This window comes from Helianthus annuus, chromosome 2 (assembly GCF_002127325.2).
Source record: "Helianthus annuus cultivar XRQ/B chromosome 2, HanXRQr2.0-SUNRISE, whole genome shotgun sequence".
Classification (NCBI taxonomy): domain Eukaryota; kingdom Viridiplantae; phylum Streptophyta; class Magnoliopsida; order Asterales; family Asteraceae; genus Helianthus; species Helianthus annuus.
Genome location: NC_035434.2, coordinates 133,272,070 through 133,297,609, shown reverse-complemented (window position 1 = coordinate 133,297,609; position 25,540 = coordinate 133,272,070). Strand labels below are relative to the sequence as shown.

The window sequence follows — 25,540 nt, the reverse complement described above, 5'->3', positions numbered from 1 at the left end:
GTACTTGACAAGGAAAAGCTATATGGGAATTTGGAAAAAAAGTGATTTTTTTTGCTGATCAAGTAACCTTTCTTGGTTATCTCGTTTCTACACAGGGAATACAAGTGGATGAAAAGAAGATCCAAGCCATTCGAGACTGGCCGGTCCCACAATCCATACAACATGTGCGAAGTTTTCATGGGCTTGCGTCTTTCTATCGGCGGTTTATAAAGAACTTTAGCACTATTGTGGCCCCAATGACCGAGGTTACCAAACTCAAGCAGTTCGAATGGAACCCGCAAGCACAACTAGCCTTTGAAGAACTCAAAAAGCAATTATCTTCAACCCCGGTTTTGGCACTGCCATGTTTCAGTGAGGTATTTGAGGTTTAATGTGACGCGTCCGGAGTAGGAATCGGGGCTGTATTGTCACAATTAGGTCGTCCAATTGCCTATTTTAGTGAAAAACTCAATGATGCAAAACGGCGTTATTCGACGTATGATAAAGAGTTTTATGCCATCATTAGAGCTCTAGAACATTGGCAGCACTATCTCACATCGAAAGAGTTTATTTTACACTCCGACCATGAAGCTCTCAAGTATATTCAAGGCCAACATAAGTTGCAGCCAAGGCACGCTAAATGGGTGGAATTTTTACAAGCATTCAATTTCACTATCAAGCATAAGTCAGGAAAGTTAAATAAAGGAGCAGACGCATTATCCCGTAGGTATTCACTGATTACTTATCTCCAACCAAAAGTCATTGGGCTTGAACTTCTTAAACATGAATACTCGTCGGATCCTGACTTTGGAGAACTCTTTTCTAACTGTCTAAATCATGCTACGGGTTACTTTCATATCTTTGATGGTTTTCTGTTTAGACAACAACAGCTTTGTATCCCTCGCCACAGCATCAGATTCGTGTTAATCCAGGAGACTCACGAGGGAGGATTGGCCGGCCATCTGGGTATTGATAAAACTGTTCATCTGTTACGCGCTCATTTCTTTTGGCCCAAGCTCGCTCGTGATGTTGAACACTTTGTTCGACGTTGCCTACCATGTCATCGAGCAAAAAGCCATTCTTTTCCACACGGATTATACATGCCATTACCTGTACCGGTTGCCCCTTGGGAAGATGTCAGCCTTGATTTTATCATCGGTTTACCACGTACTCAACGTCAAAAGGATTCTATTATGGTGGTAGTTGACAGATTCTCAAAGATGGCCCATTTTATTGCATGCTATACTACGTACGATGCTGTCCAGGTGGCTACTCTTTATTTCAAGGAAATAGTCCGTCTCCACGGGGTGCCCAAGACAATAGTCAGCGATAGAGACGTTAAGTTTCTGAGTCATTTCTGGTTGACACTATGGCGGAAATTGGGTACTAAACTCAAGTTTAGTACTTCGAGCCATCCGCAAACTGACGGTCAAACGGAAGTCACCAACCTTACCCTCGGGTCACTCCTCCGATCACTCATTACGACCAACCTGAAACAGTGGGAAGACTTAATACCCCAGGCTGAATTTGCTTACAATAGGGCACCCAACAAAACAACTGGACTCAGCCCCTTCATGGTTGTATATGGTTTGAACCCCTCAACTCCGCTTGACCTTGCTGTCCTCAATACAACTTCAAAGTTTAGCAAGGAAGCCAATGATTTAGCAGCTGAAATTAAGACCATTCATCAGCAAGTTCATGACAGAATCACAAAGAACAACGAGCTCCTTAAATATCGTCGGGATAAAGGGCGCAAACACATCCTTTTTCAGCCAGGTGATTTAGTGTGGCTTCATTTGCGTAAGGAATGTTTTCCTTCCAAGCGTCGCTCTAAATTGAGTCCTCGATCTGATGGTCCGTTCAAGATCCTAGCTAAAGTGAATGATAATGCTTACAAGATTGATCTTCCGGGTAATGTTGCGACCACATTTAATGTAGCAGACTTACAACCTTACTTTGATCCTGAAGAACCTCTTCCAAGTTTGAGGACAAACTTTTTCGACGGAGGAGAGGATGATAGGCAAGTCCAAGAGTACCAGACAAGTAACCCAGATCCAAGCCCAATGCCCCTGGGCCCGGTTCAGAATGAGCAGAAGTGGGTCAGCCTGGTCCAACTGGATTCCACCAAGACATGACTGCATAGTGTTTTAGTTCCCCACGTTTTTATTTCACAGTACAAGTTATTTCTTTTCTTTTCCACTTATTTTATTTTATTTTGATTAAGTCAAGGCAGTTGTTTAATTCCAAAAGTGTAGGAAACGTGGGTGGTAGTTTCTTTTCTCTCTTTTGTTTATGTACTGCAGTTATCAATGAAAAGAAACAGACTTGAATTTTTTGAAAACTTATTCTCTGCAGTTAGAGGGTATTTTGTGTCCATTGCTATCCTAAATTTTTGGCAAGTTTTAGGAGGTGAACTTGGACGACTAATTCAGCTTCTCGTGGTGTGACTGTATCGAGGGTTCGAGTTAGTATAATCTGCTCAACGAGACTCGCGGGTGGTGTGTCTGTATCTCGCAGGGAACCGTTGTTTTATTTTGTCATCAAACTGTTGGGTATTGTGGATCCTAATCAAGCTGATTGCCATCATATACTATTCAACACTATTGTATTGCTAAAAAAATCGTGTTTCTGAGCCTCCAATTTAGATTTGGTCAACATGTAAATCATGAATGTTCACATGTACAAAACATAAGTATTTTTAGAGGTCGTTAGTTTGTTAATAATAATTTGTGAAGGTGATTAATTATCTATGTGGTGTAATCATGTTAGCAATTAGTGAAATTTTTTAGTTTCTCTCGGTTCCTTCACAATATTTGACTATTGATAGTTTGATTACCAACTCCTTATCACCTTAAACATAGGGCTGTAAACGAACCGAACGTTCAGCGAACAGTTCGTGAACTGTTTGGCGGGAAGTTCGTTTATGTTCGTTCGTTTAATAAGCGAACGGACATGAACAAAAAATTTCGTTCGATTAGCTAAATGAATGAACATGAACTGAGGTCTCGTTCATTCGATTATGTTCGTGAACGTTCGGTAAGGTGTTTGTGAACCTGTTTGTAAACATTCGTTGATTTGCGTTCGTTTATGTTCGTATGTTTGTGTTTTACTTAAAGATCTTTGTACTTTCTTATATTTATTTGTACTATTTATATTATTAAACTTTTATTTATTTTATTTCTCTAACAATTAAACTAAGAAACTCACTTTCACCTTGTTTATGTATCATTTCCCTTTCATTTCTCATTATTTACATCCACGAATACGATCGACCTCCGTTCTACAATAAGGGATTCAAGTTCGAGTTCTACTCTCTGGGCCATCTATCTTTATCCTTCGTTGCGTTCGCCAAATTTATTTGTGTTCGTGAACCGTTCGCGAACACGCTCATTTCCTTAATGAACGGACACGAACATAAAATCTCGTTCGGTAAGTGTTCATGAACCGTTCGTGAACACATTTATTTCCTTAACGAACGAACACGAACAAGGCCTTGTTCGTGTTCGTTCGGTTCGTTTACAACCCTACTTAAACATATTTGCACCCATAATTTTTAAGGCTATGAATCTATTTACTATCTTTAATCATCACATATATCATACTTATATAAATTAATTAAACACAATCATGGCCTTTTATGTAATAACTTCATATTAACCAAACAAAACAAATATAATATTAGATCAGGGCCGACCCGTTAGATTACCAATTTAGGCACGGGCCTAGGGGTACCAAAAATCAAGGGCCTCCAATTTTTAGTAAAGTTTTATATATAGTATATGTATCGGACCCATATAAAATTGCACAGATAAAAATTGTTTAGGAAAAAGGACCCACATTAAAGACCCAGTTTCGAAATTAAACCACAGACATAACTACAGTCTATAGCAACCATCGACCACTCGACCTCATCAGAATTCAGCGAATTAGCACCTAGAATCCCTAAAATTGAGCCGCAGTCATCGTTCCCACTTCCCATCGCAACCCACTATTTTGATTTTCTAGGTTATCAACTATAACTAACGGTAATCACTCATGGGGTCGGGTCCGCCAGGTTTGGAGGAGAATTTATGGGCAAAATTAGGTCTAGTTACTCAACATAGGTTAACTTTAACGGCTAAATTTTCTATTAATCTCTGTATGTTATGCAAAAGGGCCTCCACTTCGTAGTCCGCTTAGGGTCTATAAAAACATTGAACGGGCCTGTATTAGATATACCCGTTCTCATTCTCTATTCTAATTATGAAAAATTATAATATTTGATATTATTATTTTATCTCCGAATATAAAGTGCTTATACATAATCACCTCCTACAATTAGAAAGTGAAATAAAAAATTAAACATTATAAACAAGTTAATCGGCTAATATTAATTGGTCATGAGTATTAACCGGTGTTGTTTTCCCAAATCAAACATAACCTTTGCTTAGTCCCGCACAAAAGGATCTAAATTTAGAAACCAAATTGGGTATTTAAACAACTCCCTTTCATTCATTTTTCATTGCCCCCACAATCACATCTGACATCTTCTTATCACCTTTCAATAAAATTATATATTCTATAAATCAACATCCTTTTCAATCCTCGGTGGGCATTATGGTAATTTTTCACTCTCGCTCTCTCATATGCATGTGCATCTAAGATTTCTTTTACTAGTCTCACCTTTTAAAAATGTTCGGTATCAATGTCACTTGAATATCAGATATGTGTATAACACATAAAAAATGTGATACTACTTGTATCACCTTTTAAAAATATTCGGTATCAATGTCACTCGAATGTCAGATATACATATAACACATAAAAATAAGTATCAGATACTATATAACATAAAAAAGTTATTAGTATCACATGAAATTGGTGCTATCTATGTAGATTTGCCCATGCATGTGTAGTCTTTTACCATATCAAAGTGGGTAGTGTTATATCAAACATGATGTTTGATGTGCTTTTATATGTAACACACTAAGTGGATCTAATGATGTATATTAACAATATTTATTGAAATTGTGAAGGCAAACGCGGCATCTGGTATGGCTGTAAACAACGAGTGCAAGATGAAGTTCTTGGAGTTGAAAGCAAAGAGAAACTACCGATTCATAGTTTTCAAGATCGAAGACAAGACACAACAAGTTGTCATCGAGAAGTTAGGCCAACCAAACGAAAGCTATGCGGATTTTCAGAAAAACTTGCCCGCCAATGAGTGTCGCTATGCCGTCTATGACTTAGATTTCACCACCGTCGAGAACTGCCAAAAAAGCAAAATTTTCTTTTTTGCATGGTAAGCACACAACACTTGTTTTGGTCACCAATAGAGTATTCTGACATAACATGTTATTGACAAAAGAACTTGCAAATTTGAAAACAACTCATAATGTATGTTTGTACATTGGATCGCGCATAAACAACATTATCAATGTTTTTACTATGGTTTCTATACGTTTATATGATCTTTGGCTTCATGTGACCATACAACATAAACAAGATCTGAAAAGAAATGTTACATGTTTGTAATTCAGGTGTCCTGATTCATCACGGGTGAGAAGTAAGATGATATATGCGAGCTCAAAGGAGACGTTCAAGAGAGAGCTAGAAGGGATCCAACTGGAACTCCAAGCAACAGACGTTGGCGAGATGAGTCTTGACATCGTCAAATCCAGGGCCTTGTAACGTTTGTTGAGTTGCAAAAAATGTAAAATGTTCAAAAATAAATAAATAATACATTGTGGGGGCAATTAATAATCTATGTTCATGTCAAGATGAACACTAATTCACATGTATATGTACACACATGTGAATTCATATATCCAATAAACTACGAATATATAACATGATAGATGACAAAATTATAATATTCGCGCTGTCGCGTATCACCCGATACAAAAACAAAAAAAAAAGATATACACATTATATGAAACTATTATATATAATATCAGAATGACACTAGTGAATTTCCTTCAACCAAATGGTAAGGGTTCAAACCCATTTTGGGTAATTAGATAGATTTTAGATGGTGTGGCATATTACACTATAATAAATGGTTTGGGGTGATAATTGTCAATTGTAACTCTTGAAGGGACTATTTTGCAAAAATTCAACTAACATTCAATTAGTTAGTTTGTTATTACTTATTAGCATATATTAATACTTTGTTTAGCAATGATATTTAAAAACACAAAATCTTTATTTTTGTATTCATTTCTTGTAATACCTAAAAATCTATTCTTCTTGATCAATGGTTATACACATAATAATCATAGCTGCCTTGAATAATGAATACATTTATTTTAACACCAATAAACACTTTTTTTTTTAAATTTAGGGTGTTACATCTTTCTTGAAATAAACCCAATTTATACTTGTGTAGACCACCTCAAAGAACCTCTCTTCATAGCACTCCCAACCTACACATAATGAATACCACACTTGATCTTGGTTAAAAGTCTCACACACATCAACCCATCTTACACCAGAAGAATGAGCAAACAAACTATACAAGAACCGAACGGAAACATGCGAGACCATTATTCAACTCTATTGGCACATGTTAGGATCGCTGATTTCATCTCTTCTTTCCCCATCGATGTCTCAACGATCACCTGTCGCAAAACAACAAACATGCATCGTTTGTCATACTTTTAGTGGTAAATAATTTTATAGTACGACAAGCAACTTAATTTATTTATAATCGTGAAAACCCATCACTAAAAAACTTGTGGGCCCCACCAGTACACTGCTAATCAATGAGACAGGTAAAATGTAACATGTGATCGCTACTAAAGGAATAAGAAACGTTACAAGCAACTTATTTATACCTCTTGTACTTTGTTTCCGGCCCGAGCAAGCAATTTATACTCGTTGTCAACCACGGATGCCATATAAACCTACACGTAATTCATAGAACGTCGTTTTTAATTTGAAATCCTGATGTTTTAGGATCGTTAAGTGCACACACGATACGAAGAACATAATATAAGGAAGCTGATTGCGAGAAAACTACCTGAAATGTCGGGGCCAGACCCGGGCTCAAGAAAAACCCGCCTTTCTTTACCCGGTCAACTCCTTGGTACTGCTGCAGTTCTTTCACAAGTGATTCAACCTCAGACCACTGTACAGTTTTATATGCAGGATTCATCAAAAATGATCCATTGTAATATGAACGTGCTTTGTGTGTACGTGTGTGACTTCAGTGTGTGTGAAGAGTGAAAGATCGAAAAGATGTAAAGCAAAAAACCTCCTCGTCGGGTTGGGCTGCTTCTAATCTACCATCCAAGTTAGCTTGATCACCGACAACAGCCTCTAAAGTCTCGATCAACGGATCTGGCTGCCACAACATGACGATTATCGGAGTTTTAAGATTATCTTAAGTTCTAGATATTTGTCCAATCCAAGAAATACAGATGACAGATGACAGATTACCGTAATATCCTTTAACGATAGGAATATACGTTCAAGTGAAAAATCTAATTGATGAACCTTTGCTTCGACAACCTATGAACAAAATATTATTATTATTATTATTAATATAAAGAAATTCAATATGAAAATGGTATTTAACAATAAAACGCTCAAGGTACCTGTCCGATTTTAAAATGAGATATGATGTCCAAAGTATCATCCCACGACACCTCGGTTTGGTGAATCAATGCAGGTACTCCTTCAACCTACATCATTACATAATAAAAAAATTTGAGTCGCAAAACCAAGTGAAAAGACAAGTTTACCCTCATCTAAACGATGTTTCTTTTGGCGAAAAAATTAAGAATGAGGGGTGCAAATGAGATATATTGGTAGTAGAACAAAACTGTAATACCTCAACGAAAATACCGTAATACGTAATCTTTTTTATGCAACACTTCACGACATCTCCGACATTAAGCTTTGCCTGCACAAGTAGAAAATACGAGCTTAAATCACTTAATATATTGTCATTTAAAGAGATAATTCAAGAATATAAAAGAATCTTACCATGAGATTTTTCTTTCTCTCAATCGATTCATCCTTCTCTTTCGGTTTTCCAGAAAATATTAATCTGTTCGTCTCTTTATCCGCTAAGACCACGTTCACTTTTACTTTCTGCAACGAGAATACAATGATAAATTAATAATCAAATAATCAGATGTTTGAATGTTTGAAAAGTTCATATGATTAAACGAATCAATAGATAATTCAAACCTGACCAACAAAGGATGATAAGTATTTGAGTTTTTCTTGGTCATAAATTGCAAGAAGGTCCTCAAGTTTCATATCAGGCGATATTTCACCCTCGATCTTTTTAACATCTACGGTTGACTTAGGAGTTGACTTGCTTGTTGCATCATAGCCTCCGATAACACCGAGACTTTGCCTGTACATAGCGGGATCCAACCCTTTCTTTCTCAACCAAGACTCGAATGCTAAATACTTCCACTTGGTGGCAAGATTTCGGTAAGGCAAAAACCCGATTAAAGAACCAAAAGACGCCTATACAACAAGGGCATAAAGGTAAAATCACCAAAAGGGTAAATCGGTAAATCCCCAACATAAAAAGATAAACTTTCTTATCAGCACTTACGACAAATCCTCGAGTGCTAGAGTTTATGAGTTCCACTTCTTCCCTTCCTTCTGCCTTCATCAAATCTTGCGCTCGTTTCCAGTCGGCATCTTCACGGCCCTGTAGAGCGAAATATTTGTCACAACTAACCTAAGCAGTCAATAGCGGTGGGATAGCGGTTATCGGGCCTTTCAAAAAAATAGGTATCAAATTGGTAAAATTACAGATATCCCACTGCGATAACCTATATCTCAAATATCAGTCATTGACCGCTGTTTGATTTTCGACTGCTATAACTGCATAGCAACTAACAGAGAACAGAGGGTAATATTGTCATTTGACCATGGCAGAATATCAGTCATGTACCTTTAAAAGTGGTGTTGTAGGTAACGTTTCACTGTCACGCATTGGACTCGTTGGTACTGTATTCGTTGGGCTTGAAACCGGTTTCTCGATCTTTGATGCATCTTTGACGGGTTGATCTAATCTATTATAAGTTTATAACACATCAACAATAAGATAACATAGTATGATAAACGACCAAGAAGTCAAACAAAAGAAATGTTGACTTGTTCATAAAGCGATCGATGTGCGTTTATATCACAACTTATTACTACAAAACAATGAAAAATCATGTGGAATAGTTTAAAGTACCTTTTAGGTGGCCCTCTCAAGGCGGCTGCTATATCGGGAACCGAAACTGTCTCGGCGAACCCTGTTTCGGTTTGCTCAGAAGGCTGAGATCCTTAAGAAAGAACATAGGGTGGCGAATTAATGGCTTATGCATGAAAATAAAATAGTGTTCTAAATTGTCATGTGATATGGGAATACTTGTTTCGGACAATATTCAATGCGAAAAAAATATATATTATAAATACCAAAGGTGGCAAGATTGGGGGGGAGGGGGGGGTGTCATACACGTTGGGTAACGGGTCAAAAAATTTAGCACAGGTCAAACCAAGCCGAAAACATTTGTCTGTATTTTACATCTTATTATGAACAAGTAGTGTGTTAGTTATGATAGCAAAATAACATAATAAGACACTAATAATCTAAATCATTGAATAAAAACGATTTAAGAGATTGTATGCATTAAAAAAATACTATTTGGGTGGCTTTCAACCCGTTTGACACACGTCTTGATATGAATGCATTACCAGTTGAATTATTATCCTCCTTTTCTATCTCGAAGGCTAAATCGACTCTTCTTGAACTGTTCTTCACTTCATCAATCTCAGCACTTGATTCATTCTGATCTCTAAAATCTTGATTCACCTCGATCCCGGGCTGCGAAACATCTGTTTGGCTTTCACTTTGACTATCATTATCCACAACTTCTGTTTCGTCTTTTTGCAAAGATGGTGCGATCTCGGGCTTTTGCAGGAGTGAAGCATCTGTTTGGATTTCACTTTGACTTTGACTTTTACTTCCATTATCCACAACTTCGGTTTCTTCTTGTTGCAAAGATGGTGCGATCTCAGGCTTTTGCAGGAGTGAAGCATCTGTTTGAATTTCACTTTGACTTTGACTTTGACTTTGACTTTCACTCTCATCATCCACAACTTCTGTTTCTTCCTTTTGCACATACGGTGCAGGCTTCCTCACCATCGTCATATCCGTAAGCCTGTCTTCTTCCTCTTCTTTATTAACTTTATACGCGAAATTCGGTCTAGGTATCATCGTGGTCAAACCATCATCATCGTTAAAAGTAGTCGGTTTCCGTAATTCGACATTTGGGACGACACTTGGCACAGGATTACTGGGAGCCTTTGCTAAGGGTTGACTTGGTCTTTTTACTTCGGGTACTACCGGTTTATCATTTGTTTCAAATTTGACTCCTTTTTTGGGTACGGGTCGGGTCAAATTTAGCCCGTCGGATGATTCATTTTTTTCGAATTTGACCCTGTTCTTGGGTACCGGCCGGGTCAAATTTAGTCCGTCAAGTGAATCATTTGGTTTTTTCCTAACATCGGATACATCAAATGGGAGCTCCTCTATGTCGTTAAAAGCTTTAAGACCTTTCTTGTTGTATAACTTCTCGATTTCTAAAGAAGACATTTCTGGAAATGTCTTTCTACCGAGTATCTGCCACAAAGCATTAAAATATGCAAGTCACTGTTAATATCTCAACATACGGTTAAAACATCAAAAAATCAAATGTCTATCTAGTAATGTTAAATACAGTTTGTTTACGTTTTACAAGTTATTGACTTTTTGAATTATCCCGTATGGCTTCTTCGTATACTAATCATCATTCTTGCAAAAATGCACCAGAAATGGACCCGAAAGAAGATATCATTATCGGCTGCTGTTGGCGTGTAAAGTTTTATTCATTCTCAGTTTTGTAAGAAGGGTTTGTATGTAACAGAAAGACGGGTATGATGGTTTTAAGGTTGAAACAACAATAACTCCTTTTTATCATTTGGTATATCGGTTTACAAATAATGTCGCTTAGGTCATAGCATGTAGCATTCAAACGGTCCGTTTTCCTCAACATAAAAAATGAAGAAATGGACGAAAATGTGGTTTAATTCCTAGATCAAATTAGCATGACACGCATGTATTTTTCGTGCAAGTTTTCGATATACTCTCGGTGCACTATCTTTGATCCTAAGTATCATCCCAAACAATACCTAAATCAAATTGACCTTAAGATTCCACTTCTTCTTTCTAGGATTCAACAAAAAGATAATAAAAAAAAACTAATAACTCAAGATGTTATCTTTTTATCTTATCTTTATCAGAATCAGCCATACCAATATCACAATTCCAACAACACCCAAATCAAACTGACCTTACAATATTACTTATGCTTTCAAAATTCAACAATAATGTCAACAAACCAATCACTTAAACTTCAAAATCATCCTAAAAATGTAAACTTTGAACCACACCCATATCAAATTCACCTTCAAGAATCACACAACTGTCAAAAGACTTCATCTTTTTAACAAGTATCTGTACATATTTCATAATATAATAAAAAATATTAACAAACCAATCAATTAAACTTCAGAATCATCCTAAAAATGTAAACTTTGAACCACACCCATATCAAATTCACCTTCAAGAATCTCATAACTCCATTCAAGAATCAAACAATTGTCAAAAAAGACTTCATCTTTCTAACAAGTATCTGTTTATATATCATAATTCAACGAAAATATTAACAAACCAAGCACTTAAACTTCAATATCATCCTAAAAATTTAAACTTTAAACAACACCCATATCAAATTTACCTTCAAGAATCTCATAACTCCATCCAAGAACCAAACAATTGTCAAAAAGACTTCATCTTTCTAACAAGTATCTGTTCATATATCATAATTCAACTAAAATATTAACAAACCAAGCACTTAAACTTCAATATCATCCTAAAAACGTAAACTTTGAACCACACCCATATCAAATTCACCTTCAAGAATCTCATAATTGCTTTCAAGAATTCCACAATTGTCAAAAATACCTCATCTTTTCACCATGTTATCTATTCATCTTTTAAACACAAAACAACTACAAAGCAAAAAAACAAACCTTTGCAAGGGTAAGTTTAGGGTCTTCACCAATCAACCTACCAAACTTAATCTCCATTTGGTCATAACTGTCAAAACTAGCATCATCTTTAGCAGCAAAGGCTGCAAATTTCCTGTGTCTTTTGTGGTTAAAAGGAAGATTCTTATAAATTTTGGGATTTTTATAACATGGGATAGAGAATCTGAACTTTGAAGTGTTTGTGGTGGCAGTGGTGGTGGTGGTTAGAGTGAGAGACTCCATGTTTCAAGAAAAGGGTAACACACTCATCAGTTGTAACCGATAAAGTGGTTGAAGATCAGAGTGTGTGTGAGAGGTCTATCCGTTTCTCTGTTATGGGTGTTTCTTGGTTATTAGTGGTGGTGATGGGGATGGTGAAGTTTGAACTTTGGGAAAGACTAAAAGGGCTGGATTTGTAATAATGAAAAGTTAAAAGCTTGATTTTTAAATTTGTTTGGATTAAAATATATATTTTTTTAAATTAAGATCACAATTTAGTTGCAACTTTTAATCCCTCCAATTTATAATTTCATAAACTTACATAATAATTAATAATTAATTAACTAGTAAATTTTTTCCTCGCACGTTGCGGCGGGTATTCAGTTAGTATCTTGGTTAGATTCATTACACTATCGGTACTCCGTATTTCAACCGAACAAAACCCCGAAAAAGTAAAGTTATGATATGATCAAATGATATCGACATGTGTTTTTATATTTGTCCAAAACCATAAAAACGAATATCATTAACGATTCTGATAGTACTGATACTTGTACCGAGGTTGTTCATTTGAAATCGACAGGGCTCGATGTTGCTAAGATGACATCAGTTTTGTTTGTTACGGTATCGATACATCACCGACACTCGCTATAGCTTAAAATATATAAAATATACTCTATATTACAATCGAAGTTGTTCTGGCGGTATTGGTTTGATTACTCACAGTAAAGAACAGCAAAATTATTTATACTTGACCCGTTCGATTTTGAAAAAAAAAAGGTTTTATTGAAACACAGATAAAAATAAGCATGTCAAAAATGTATATTCGGAATTTTATAAAACATCACAAAATATAAAATAAATAACCTAACATTATCTAATTCAAAAACGGATTTAAAAATATCAAAGTTAATGAGACTTGTTATATATATTGTATAAAAGTGACATACTTTCATATCCACTCCTAATTCTCCGTCCCTAATCTCTTTTCAATTTCATATCTTATACCATGGACTTTTCGCTTCCAAACTTTTATTTGAATCTTGGATTCCGAACAATCAATGCAATGAAAACACTCTGTTTTATTTAAACTCGAGTCATGTTCATGTCACTGAAACTTTCAGACCTCACAAAATACTGAGAAACATCCACAAAGTACTAAATGAATGTTGTTCAAGATGTCGCTTTAATGTCATCATGGTGTATTGCTAGTAAAAATAATATATGTGGCAAAAACCAGAAATCTACAGCATTGTAGGCATAAGTAAAGAAGTTGTATGACAAAGCTCAAGTAGAAAATCTAGAAAATCTTGGCAAGAGGAATGTAGAACAAATGAAAGGTCGTAATAAAGGGCTTAAGGAAAGTGTCCAAAAGTAGGTTGGTGCTTCTGAGGAAGCATATCGCTGCATAAAAAACGGAATGAGCCATAAAGATGTTGAGGGAGGGTATGAAGCTCATCAAACTAAAATTCAGGAGCATGAAGTTAAAAGCAAGTTCGCTGACTGTGTTGTTTTTAATGAAGTTATATGTAAACAACCGAAGTGGGAGTTACAGATAGATCGTGGCACGACACGTTCTCGTCCTTAATGTAAAGCGGGGGATGAAGAAAGTGGTGATATTAGAAAAAGATCAAGGACTAGTAAAGAAGGGGACTACTCCAACCCAGAAATGCCAAATAGTGGTGGTTCAACAATTCAACGTCCAATACGTAGAGATGCGGCTAAAAAGGGAAAAAGTAAGGTTTCTGATGGAGTTGATGAACAACTCTATGCATTTACGCTTACCAGATACACTAAGAATGAACTCTTTAAAAGAAAACTCGACACAGAGCAAGAAAAACAACATCTAGAGCAAGAAAACAACGTCAAAAGGAAGAAAGAGACACGAAGAAAATTCAACTTCTTCATCTTAACACAATGTTACGAAATGAACATTTGTCGCCTCATGAAGAAGACATGTAAACCTTTCTAATGTCGAAGTTTTATGGAAAATGAATCTAGTTCCATATTTCATGTGTGTGAAAGATTAGCTATTAAGTGTTTTATCTTTAGATTGTTGTTAATGCATTTGTAATATATTTGATTATCATGTTATGTATTTCATGTACGTGTAAGATATAATAATAATCTAATATTATCTGCTCATTTTAACATATCTTCGATTTCCACTTTCCAACTTTTCATTGGTTACTTAGATCTTATTTAGATAAGTTAATTTAACATTATCCAATCAGTTTAACATTATCTTCAGTTTTCTATTTGTCAACTTTTCATTGGGTGCTTAGATATTATTTGGATGAGAAATATTAACATTATCCGGTGTTAATAATTATCATTTTCTTATATAAATAGAGTATAATGTGAGATATTTCCATTAGCCGATGCACGTGATGAATATTTGAGAATGAGTGAAACTGTAACAAGGGACTCTCTTATAAAGTTTGTAGTTTCATGCTTTAGTCAAAAGTACCTTACAAGGCCAAATGATGATGATTTAGCAAGACTACTTCATGTTGGAATAGAACGTGGATTCCCATGAATGGTAGGCAACATTGACTATATGCCCTGGGAATGGAAAAAGTGTTCCAACCCTTGGGCTGGGCAATTTGTAGATGCAAGCTGGAAACCAAAAATTATATTAGAAGTCATAGCATCATATGACTTATAGATATGATACACATTCTTCGGAACACTAGGTATGTGCAACAACATCAATGTCCTCCAATGATCTCATATTTTTGATGATGTATTGCCAGGTCGAGCACCAAATGTGAGTTACGTCGTGAAAGGTCAGGAATATAATAAGATATATTATCTCACTGATGGAAAATATCCTTCATGGGATGCCTATTCTCCACAACTTCAGAAACATAAATTATTTGCTGAACATCAAGAGACCGTTAGAAAAGATGTTGAACGAGCATATGGAGTAATACAAGCTCGGGTTGCATTTCTTCTACACCCATATTATAACGCGTAACGTTTTGATACTCTTATTACCTTAGCAAGTCTTATCGTACTTCCTATCCATTTATGCTTGTACACTCGAGACGACCGATCATAATGAAAATGAGACTATTTTAAATCATAATTGGGTTAAACTATGTGCAACAATTACTCTATGTGATGCTTTTTATAGGTGAACGATGTATTTATCCTAGATTCTTGACACTTATTATCCTTTGATACTTAATGAACTAGAAACTATTTTAACACAAACTTGAAACATGGAATTACTCTTGTTATTTATGCTATTTGAACGTCTAAATGTAATGATACTATATGTAATGGCTACTCACAATAATACGCAATGCAACACTTAACCTCGCTCGTAAACGAACCAGAGTTGGAAAACGAACTGGCCGTCCGAATGGCCATCCGCTCGGAGACCATCCGTCCGGATGACCATTCGGACACTGCCACTCGCCACCACCTTAATTCTTCGCCATCCGAACACAACCATTCGAATAGGCTTGTCGCTGTCACCTATAAATAGTAGGCTTGAACCTTCAGTTTCACATTTCACCTCTCCCATTCGCTCTCAAGTTCCAGACGTGATTCAATGCTATTTTGTAAGCTTTTTCACCCAAATCTTCTTCAATCTTCATCCCTATACACTTCTACTCCATCTTCTTCATCAAAATCACACACACACCTTAACTTTTTCTCAAAAACACTGATTTGAGACCTTCTGAAGGTGGTTTTCACTCGTTTTGCTTAGGCAAACTGTTGTGGAGCACAAATAAATCGAGATTGGTCTAAGATCTAATGGATTTTCATACTTTTTCACTAGCTATGAAAGATTTCAACATTTTTCTCCTGGTTTTGACCTTTTCTTCAGTTTTTTATACAAGTTTTTTATACAAAACACTGGTGAAATCGGACTCAAACAGACTCTCGACTCATTCCTTAGTCGAGAGTCGGCTTGAAAACTGATTTACACCAAAGAGATGGACCGATTAACGGGTCAAATATGAATGTTCATCAGTAACAGCGCGTTGTCTGAAAGGGCTGAGCCCATCCGGCTGAATAAACTGGGTTTGGTATATTCCGTTGTTTGACACATCATCACCCCGTCTCCGTTAACTTGAAACCTTTACTTAGAAAATTTTACTAAACTCCGAACACCGACCATCTACTCGAATGGCCATCCATCCGGATGACCATCTGTCCGGATGATCTGACCATGATAATAATCATTGTTTAATTTTGTTAGAACACTTTGATCAAAACTTCGAGAATTTTAACAGTTCACAAACAACCACAGACTAACCGATTGACCATATGTCCGAATGACCATCCGTCCGGATGATCATTCGACCAGGATGACCCATCCGCTCGAATAGTTTGTCGATCACTTAACTTGTTTTTTGCACTATTCGACACTCTGTTCCCGACTGGGTCAGCACTTAGAGGACTTATATGCTGTTCTCGCACGCAGGTTGATCCAGCGGTCCCTTCGATCCAACCAGACTGTGTTTATGTTCTAAGCACTCACTGTGAGTGTACTCGATCCCTTTTTGTTTTAAACACTTTGGGATGCAACATGTATTCTATATAAACGCACGACACTTGAAACTTGTTTATAAACATACTCTATCCGCTGTGAAACATGAAAACATGATGCTTGTGATACTTGTGAGTCTTTTATGTTACGTGAACGTTGAATCTTGTGTTTAGCCTACCTTGACAATTCTAGCGTTATAGGGGTAACACACCGCCCTTGAGTCTTGGGGTATTGTCGAGTCAAACATTTTAACCTCCCGCTGCTCTTTTGGGACAGGCACAATTAACGCGTTGGAAACTTGGGTTAACATATTGGTTACATTAGCTTAGCATGTTTGAAACTTTTAATATGTTATTCATGTTGGATAAGAGGAATTCACATTTTAATCTATTTATACTATGTATAAAACTTGTACACTCGCCAACAATTTTTGTTGATTTTATTTTAATACATGTTGCAGGTTGATAGTCGTAGTGAATCAAGAATCAAGCTAGGGTGACTTTAGATACACACCTTAGAAAAACAATATTTTGGACAATGTTTGAATTTTGTGATGTTTGATACAAATTTTGACAATGTTTTGGGTTGTTTGACGATATAGTTATCATTATGAAATTTTGATTAATCTATATTAAAACAAGTACCGTTATGATGCTTTGAGCGATTTGTTCGTCCCGCCCTGATGTTTCCGCCATCAGTTGGGGTGGGACACATATCTTGTGTGGGACAAGGATGGGGAAAATTATGATTGCATGTATAATATGATCTTTGCAGATGAACGAGACATGTACATTTAATATTAGGGTAAATTACAAAAATCTTCCTTTATGTTGACATCAAATTGTAAACTATGTCCTTTATCTTCAATAAGTGCAAAAATGTACTCGATGTTTACAAACCCTTGCACAATATGTCCTTTAGTGTCACACCCCAACCGATGGCGGAATCATCGGGGCATGGCACTGAGCGAAACAGACTGTCCAGAAGTTTCCATAACAATTATCATACTATTCAATTTTAAATTAATACGTCCCATACCGTATCTCAAATAGCAATTAAATTATTACAGACAAAAATCCAGGCAAATATTCTGTTCCGACAACTCAGATTTCTAAATACAGCAATTGTTTATCTGCTTCTAGAGACCCATAATTTGACCACTACAGACAACTATTTGTTGGGCTCTAGAGCTTTATTCTAGCCTCGCTTTCCTAGCAGGTAAGCATCTTAAACACATGTCACATACGTTAAAATAAAGTCAATACATAAAATGTAAAGGTGAGCATACAAGTTTGATATAGCATATAGAGTTCGAAATAGTTTACGCATAACCAGCACGTACACAGCGGAAAATGAAGCATGTTAATTATCGACATGGATCTATCGATACCAATGACTACAGGTTGACTGCCCGAGGCAGTTCGCAATACATGATTACCACCGTAATCCATGCAAGTAATTGTCCTTAACAACCCCCGTGTGAACGGGTGCTGAGTCCAAACTATAGTACTATCGTCGTTAAGGCAGGTAGACAGCATTCCACGTGTAAACATAACAACAAGCATTCATTTAGTCACGTAATACATGCGGTAACGGTTAGCGTTTAAAGTAGTTGCGTAGTGTGTTCAAATGTGATTTAGAATAAGTAACGTATGCAACACCCAAAAGTGCTAAAGCAAAAAGGGTTCGAGTATACTCACAGCGGTTGATGGATTGAAGGGAGCACTTGAGAGTAGGGTTAGCCTGAATAGTTTGATAGCATAACGATAAGCAACACGTACAACGGAAACAAGTGTTGGAGGGTCGGACAGCTGGTCGATCGGACCGATCGGACGGCTGACCGTTCGGTTGACTGTTCGTTCGGACAGCTGTCCGGTCGGTCGGTAGGCCGATCGGATGGCTGTTCGAGTGGATTGTTCCTTCCTTTGAGTAAGATGTGTTTGTGTATGATGGTTTGACTTTTGAAGTTTTTGTTGCAGTATTTGAAAACATTGAAGTATCTTTACCTTTCAGGTCATTCGATCGGCCAACAACCCGATCAGTTAGGTGCCTTAGTAAAGTAAGTTCTCAGCAGGGTGTCACCTGATCGGACGGCTGTTCGATCGGGTGGCAGTCCAAATGCGTTGAACATGTTGAAAATCGATTAAGTGTTGAAGCATAGTATCTCATGATCCGAAGAGTAATCCAATCGGACGGTAGTCCGATCGAACAACAGTTCGTTCAATACTAGACCTCAAAATAGATTAGATGTGGGACCATGTGGTAGCCGATCGGCTAGCCGGTCGATCGGCTGACTGTCCGATCGGCTGGCTGGCCGTTCGGACAGCAGTCCGATCGGTCAGCATCCTGACCTGGTCGGCCAGTTCGTCTAACACTTGGCTGTTCTGATTTGTCTGTCGTTTTATTGAGGTATTTTGAGAACGAGTTGAACAATAGAAAACTCGTCTTTACTTGGTTCTCCTGATCGGACAGGAATCACCCAACCCGGTCAGTGAACTGTTTGGGACAGTTGTTTAACGTTGATGTCACACCCCAACCAATGGCGGAAACATCAGATATAATGCGTTTGTGAGTTGTTTAAAGTTCGTCCTAGGTCATTATTGGTCTGCAAAACACTGAATTTCTCCTGGCACGTTTTACGAAAGTTTGGTAACATGGTGAAAACACTTATGTATAGGAAGTACCAGCGGCGTATCCACCATATTTTGACCACATTACGTTCGTTTCGTATTCGGTGTCATGTTACGTTCCGTGTCTTACCATACACAATAGTACACTCTATGGTTTTCACACGCCTATCACTATAATCCAGTGTGCACCCACGATTATTTTGATCGTCGCATGATCCGCATAGCTTGTAATAGTTGTGTATGAATCAGGGTATACATAATTTAAAGAAAATGTAAGAATGTGTACGTATGAGAATATAGTAGAAAAGCAAGTCTATGCTTAAGTATGTATGGGACCCACGCAAGCGAATCCTTTGGATTACGCTCGCGTACGGGTGCGAATGTATGAATTATGAGTATGAACGAAAGTATAAGCATAAGTATAAGTTCAAGTATGAATACGCGTGTATGTATGAGCATAACCATAAAACGTATAAGTAGTATGTATATAAGTATAAGCATAAAATGTATGAGTGTGAATGTAGGCACAATTAATAAAACTATGTATATAGTGTATGCTGAAGTATAACGAATTCGAGCATATACAATGATAGAGATTTTGAAAATGTAAAGCGAATGATGTGAGCGAACTCATCGCGAGGTGATGATTAAAACGTGTATGATGATTTACATGTATAGTTGTTTGAGTTTATCGAATCAAAATAGATTGATAGGTGGCATTTCGTAAGGTTTTGAGGTTCGAGTAATAAAACGTTTTAAGACATGATTAAAAATCTCGTGTATATGATTTATGTGAAATATGTAATAGAATAAAGAATACGTTTGATAAAATAATAAATTTAAAAAAAATCGCATAAGTAGGGATTTGATTAATAATAAACAATTTAGGTATAAAATACGATCGAGTTTGCATAATAAGACATTTTTAAAAGAACGTTTTGGTAACGATCACCTAGGTAAGGGAATCACCCCTAACTCGTTGGTGAGGTCGTTTTAAGGAAAAGGGGAGTGGAGTTAATCGTCGAGGTAAGGAAATCACTCCTATTTTGATGATATGTCCCCACTTGTCGTTACAAGGAGTATGAATTTAAATTATATGAAATCATGCATATGTATAAATGTATGGAAAAAAATTCAATATGTTGTGTGTGTGAAAAGAGAATATCGAAAGTAAATTCGAATTCAAAAGATATCATCGTATAAAACAAATAGTAGAACACATGGTTGATTAAAATTTAGGATGGTTCCAAAACGGAACTTTGACTAACCAAAGTGGTCGAAAAGTCTTTCGAGTTTGAGGAGCATGCTTTGGCCTAATAGGTGAAATACTCTCGCCGACAAATCGGTTAACGGTATTTACCCTTCCGGTTACTACATGTCACAAATCGATCGAAATCTCGAGACTTGGCGAGATTTATGAAAAAAAAATCGAGGAGTGGAACTAGTCGACAAGGTGCGGGTTTCACCCCTAACTTGATGATGATGATGCTATGAAATGAAGTAGCGATGATACCTAGATACACATATAGACGTTTAGGTTTAAATGTTGTATCTAGGCATCATCGCTACTTCATTTCATAGCATCATCATCATCAACCTGTAACATGTTAAAATAAAATTCAATGCAAAAGCAAAGGCGAGTACACAAGGTTTAAATAGTATAGCATAAGTATAAAGCATTTTACTCGAATCCACATGGCAATTTGTATACAAGGTAACTAGCATGCATAACATTACGTCTAAACCCAAAGTGTCCACTAGTATTTAGCATCCCTCGCCACAAAAGTGACGAGACCGTATAGTATATTGACTTAACATACCCCCGTCGGGTGGTGTGCTACTCCTATAGCGCTATAATTGTTAAGCGAGGGTATAACACAGTAATGGCATAAAGCATGTATTATCTAGCATAACAAGTAGCATGTATATCGGATTGAGTTCGCAAAGTAAGTTTAAGTGTGTGTAAGTGTAATTGTTGTATGGTAACATGTTACAACCCAAAAGTGGTTTAAAATGTAAATGGGTCGAGTGTACTCACAAAGTTTGCATATACTTTCCGATTATCCAATTGTTGACGAGTAGAGATTTAGAGTCCAAATGTATAAGGGTTAAAGTTCAAGTATGCTTTAAGTCGAGATTCGGAATAAAACAACATGAAAGTATTATATCAACATAATCATCTTCAACACATAACACTTGTATGACACTTGGTAACCACGATGGTTATAATAATGTTTTCATGAGTTGAACACTCATAAGAATCATAACAAGGTTTAGGTCTTTAGATGACTGCCTACTACTTTGACAAATGAACATGAATTCAACATCAAAGGTTCGATTGTACATAGATATTATTTAGGTTAGGTATTATATATTAAAAAGTCCTTAGTACAAGTATTTCAAGCATGAGGTAGAAGATTTAATCTTCATTTAGGTACCTCAAATGTGTCATAGAAGTCATGTAGGAGGTAGGAAGAACAAGCTCCCATTTAGGCACCTCTTATGTGTTCACCACTACACTTGATGTAAAAACAAACAAGGAGGGTCTTGAACATTATTAAGATAAGAATAAGAACAATTATACTATGAGAAATCATCAAGTCATGTGGGGATTCTATGTTGGACAACCCAAGTTGTTCCATAATCACTCCTTTATCAAGCTTGAAGCTTGAACATGACTTGTGGGTCAAAACCCCTAAACAAAACATAAAGTATTTGAGGATTATCCTCTGATTTTGTATGTCTCAACCTTGTTTTTAAGCCTAACTAACCATAGGAGTGGTTATAAGCATAAGGACATAGGTTTGAGTGAGTTAAACTCATGTCTAAACAAAGATTAACGAAAATAAACTTAAACAGTGGACTTTGAAGCCTTTTTGCCAGAGTTCCAGGGACTTGTTTGCTGTGAAACACCCCTAGAATCGAAGCCAAGGTCAAGCCAAGCATTCTGGAAAAAGAATGGACCAAAACGGATAAGAAATGAAGAAGTTATGCCCATTTTCGTAAAGCTCGATGAATCTACTCGAACACTGAATTTCAGCTACGTTTTAGGTGATTTGAGAGTGTTTTAGATGAGTTTGTAAAGTGTTTAGAGCTTAGATTAGTGTGGTATTTATAGGGGAAGGGTTAGGTTAGTTGTTAGGTGATTATTAAATGTCAAAACTTGGTTTAAAATCAAAAAAACATAAAATTCGCGCTCAAAACAGCAGTCTGGTCAATTTGTTGCGCGCTGGGCTAGTCTGGCGGGTGTTTAAAAGATTATTGGTGCGGGTTTTGTTCAATAAGTTGGTTGTAGCATAGCGGTTATATGCGTGCAAGGTGGGGCTGTTGGCCCGGGTTCGAGTCCCGTCCAACCCCTTTTATTTTTTTATTTAATTTCCCTTTCTTTCTTATAAAACCTCATAGTTTCAGCTATTTACTTAACAGCTCCTGGTCTTAAATAAGGTTTATGTTATGTTATTAAAAGAGAAGCTAGTGTTATAACTAACTAAGTTATACCATTTAAAGGAGCCTAACTCTATAATTAACTAAGTTAGTCCACTAACTTCAATATTTAACGAGATTAACTAGATTTCATAAAAATAAGCTTTTTAAATAGTAAAAATTTATTAATTTATTTAATTTAAACTAAATAAATTTAAATAACCATATTTATGAACGCAATAAATAAATAAAAGAACCTTTAACGATTATTCTTTTCACGAGGCTTTCGAATACTATTATTTTAAGATCTTAACTAGTTTAACGAGTATTGAGTGTCGAAAAATAAAGAGTCGAGAACCCATGAACCATATTTCATCCAAAAGGTGCATAATTCACAAGTTTCATGTATTTGCAAGATTGACACGAAGTTTCCAAGAATTACGAATATGCATCGAATGTTTCACGAAATTAAATGTATGAGCATGTACAAAGTATCTACAACATGAATTTAACAAAATACGAGTTTTATTTATGATCCAAGTCTCGGATTTTACAACGATTTCAACGAGAGAACAATTATAAGAACACAAGATTTCCAAAAATAGAATTTCAAGCAAGGGTTACCAAATACAGAAAGTATGAAAACGCAGGGCGTTATAGTTGAACCTGAAATCGGTGAACCTCGTGGATAGAATCCGAATCTTGAAACACACAACTACTAGGATGATTAATAAGTCGGCACAAGCTCCGTTTCTATCGGTTTTGAAGGCATTTGAGTGTAAAGGAGTTGAAAGAAAGTTGGAAAACCATCCTTCAATCCTTCTCACCGTGTATATGTTTAGATCTATAACAGATCTTTGTTTGTTTATGTGGAAATCGGCTAGATCCAAGTTATTCTTGGTGGATTGAGGCCAAAACATGAAGTTCTTCAAGAACACCATGATGACATCATCCTAGAACACTTGAATCTTGATGATTTCACGGTTAAAAGTTAAGATTTGAAAGATAGAAAGGTGTAGGAGTGCGTGTAGATCAAGAAAGTACAAGATTTAGGATGAAATCTTACCGGAATCGAGAGGAATATGAAAAAAGAATGAGTTGAGCGTGCTGGTCGGACAGAGGTTTCCAAAAGTGGAAAGGATGACAATGACAGGGGTATTTATAGGATGCCAAAAGGGGAAAGAGCTGGCCGATCGGCCAGGCAGCTCGATCGGACAGCTTGTCCAATCGGACAGCAGTCCGATCGGCTGGCTGTTTGATCGGCTGGTAGCCTGATCGTTCAGCTGCCTGTTTTGAGCGTTCGGTGCGGCGATTTTTGATATTTCGATTTCGATTGAGGACGATGTGAGTACGATACTAATCAAATTACTCTTAATCCCAACTATTATATCTAACATACAAGCATCTATATCTTGCACTATCTCTTCTCCACCAATTATCAAGATTCGATTTCGATTGAGTCGATTGAGTTTCGAGTTTCGATTCGATTGATTACCACACCTAACATAAAGTAAACATGCACAAGTAACACATAAGGCACACGCACACGTATAATAACACCAAAGTTGCATAATTCGAGTTTCGAGTTCGATGATGATTTGATTAATTCGATTATTGATTAATTGACTTTATCGCATTGTTACTTCCTATTATTCACAGTCGTAGAGCGTTTCGCAGCGATAAACATTCGATTGCTTCGATTTTAATAATTACTCCACAAAATACAACCAACGTAAACAAAAAAATAGACTAACTACAGTCAAAGAAGTCAAAATAGTAGTTGAACAAGGAGTAACAGATCGCAATTAGCGATCTTTTCCTCCTTTGACTTTAATCTTGACTTTGACTTTGACTTTTGAAAACACGAGGTGTTACAGCCTCCCCTTGTTTAGGGAATTTCGTCCCGAAATTAGGATGAAAGCTGCACAACACCGTGATTCACTTTTGAAACTTTCTCTCTCTAGACTTTCACTTAAACAACTGCGGGTATTTCGCCTTCATGTCGCTTTCGAGTTCCCAAGTGAACTTTGCGCCTCGTTTGCCTTCCCATCGGACTTTAACAATAGGAATGTGCGAGCGCCTGAGTTGCTTGGTTTGGCGGTCCATGATTTCGACAGGCTTCTTCACGAAGTGTAGCGTTTCGTTTATTTGAAGGTCATCAAGAGGTACAATTAAATCATGCTCAGCCAGGCACTTCCGGAGGTTTGACACATGGAAAGTTGGGTGGATGTTACTAAGTTCCTCCGGTAGTCCGAGTCTGTAGGCGACTTTTCCGATCCTTTCTAGAATCTTAAAAGGTCCAACATATCGAGGCGCTAGTTTCCCTTTCTTGCCGAATCTGACCACACCTTTCCAAGGTCATACCTTTAGGAGTATGTAGTGGCCAACGTCAAATTCAAGGGGCTTGCGTCTTCTATCGGCGTAACTTTTCTGTCTACTTCGAGCTTTCAACAAGTTGTCTCGAATTTGGAGGACCTTGTCAGTCGTTTCTTGCAGTAAATCGGGACCGGTTAGTTGCGAATGACCGATCTCGTGCCACACAATAGGCGATCGACATCTTCTTCCATATAAAGCCTTGAATGGTGCCATCTGTATGCTGGTATGATAACTGTTGTTGTACGAGAATTCGACTAGCGTTAGGTATTTATCCCAATTACCACCGAAGTCTATGACACGCGAACGTAGCATGTCTTCAAGAGTACGGATCGTTCTTTCA

At 36.8% G+C, this 25,540-nt stretch overlaps 2 protein-coding genes across 2 annotated transcripts; one reads left to right on the top strand and one right to left on the bottom strand.

Moving 5' to 3' along the window:
* The first annotated feature begins 4,488 nt into the window (after positions 1–4,488).
* Positions 4,489–5,714, top strand: LOC110922366 (actin-depolymerizing factor). The gene is made up of 3 exons (XM_022166688.2): positions 4,489–4,578; positions 4,995–5,260; positions 5,499–5,714. The coding sequence occupies exons 1-3, from the start codon at positions 4,576–4,578 to the stop codon at positions 5,647–5,649; spliced, it is 420 nt and encodes a 139-aa protein (XP_022022380.1). The 5' UTR covers positions 4,489–4,575; the 3' UTR covers positions 5,650–5,714.
* A 507-nt stretch (positions 5,715–6,221) lies between these two features.
* LOC110922351 lies at positions 6,222–12,418 on the bottom strand. The gene is made up of 14 exons (XM_022166675.2): positions 12,049–12,418; positions 9,670–10,597; positions 9,167–9,257; positions 8,879–8,999; positions 8,534–8,632; positions 8,155–8,442; positions 7,948–8,055; positions 7,793–7,864; positions 7,557–7,643; positions 7,399–7,470; positions 7,214–7,303; positions 6,980–7,087; positions 6,795–6,863; positions 6,222–6,578 (listed from the first exon to the last, which is right to left on the bottom strand). Exons 1-14 carry the CDS (start codon positions 12,286–12,288, stop codon positions 6,504–6,506), a joined length of 2,448 nt encoding a protein of 815 aa, XP_022022367.1. The 5' UTR covers positions 12,289–12,418; the 3' UTR covers positions 6,222–6,503.
* Positions 12,419–25,540: the final 13,122 nt, after the last annotated feature.

Bases quoted from the DNA above. Each gene is read 5' to 3' on its own strand.
- LOC110922366 (XM_022166688.2), top strand. The intron at 5,261-5,498 runs GTAAGCACACAA...TTTGTAATTCAG, and splicing joins AAAATTTTCTTTTTTGCATG to GTGTCCTGATTCATCACGGG.
- LOC110922351 (XM_022166675.2), bottom strand. From the start codon at position 12,288: ATGGAGTCTCTCACTCTAACCACCACCACCACTGCCACCACAAACACT. The intron at 10,598-12,048 runs GTTTGTTTTTTT...GCTTTGTGGCAG, and splicing joins CTAAACTTACCCTTGCAAAG to ATACTCGGTAGAAAGACATT. The intron at 8,633-8,878 runs GTACATGACTGA...TTCGCTCTACAG, and splicing joins CTACAACACCACTTTTAAAG to GGCCGTGAAGATGCCGACTG.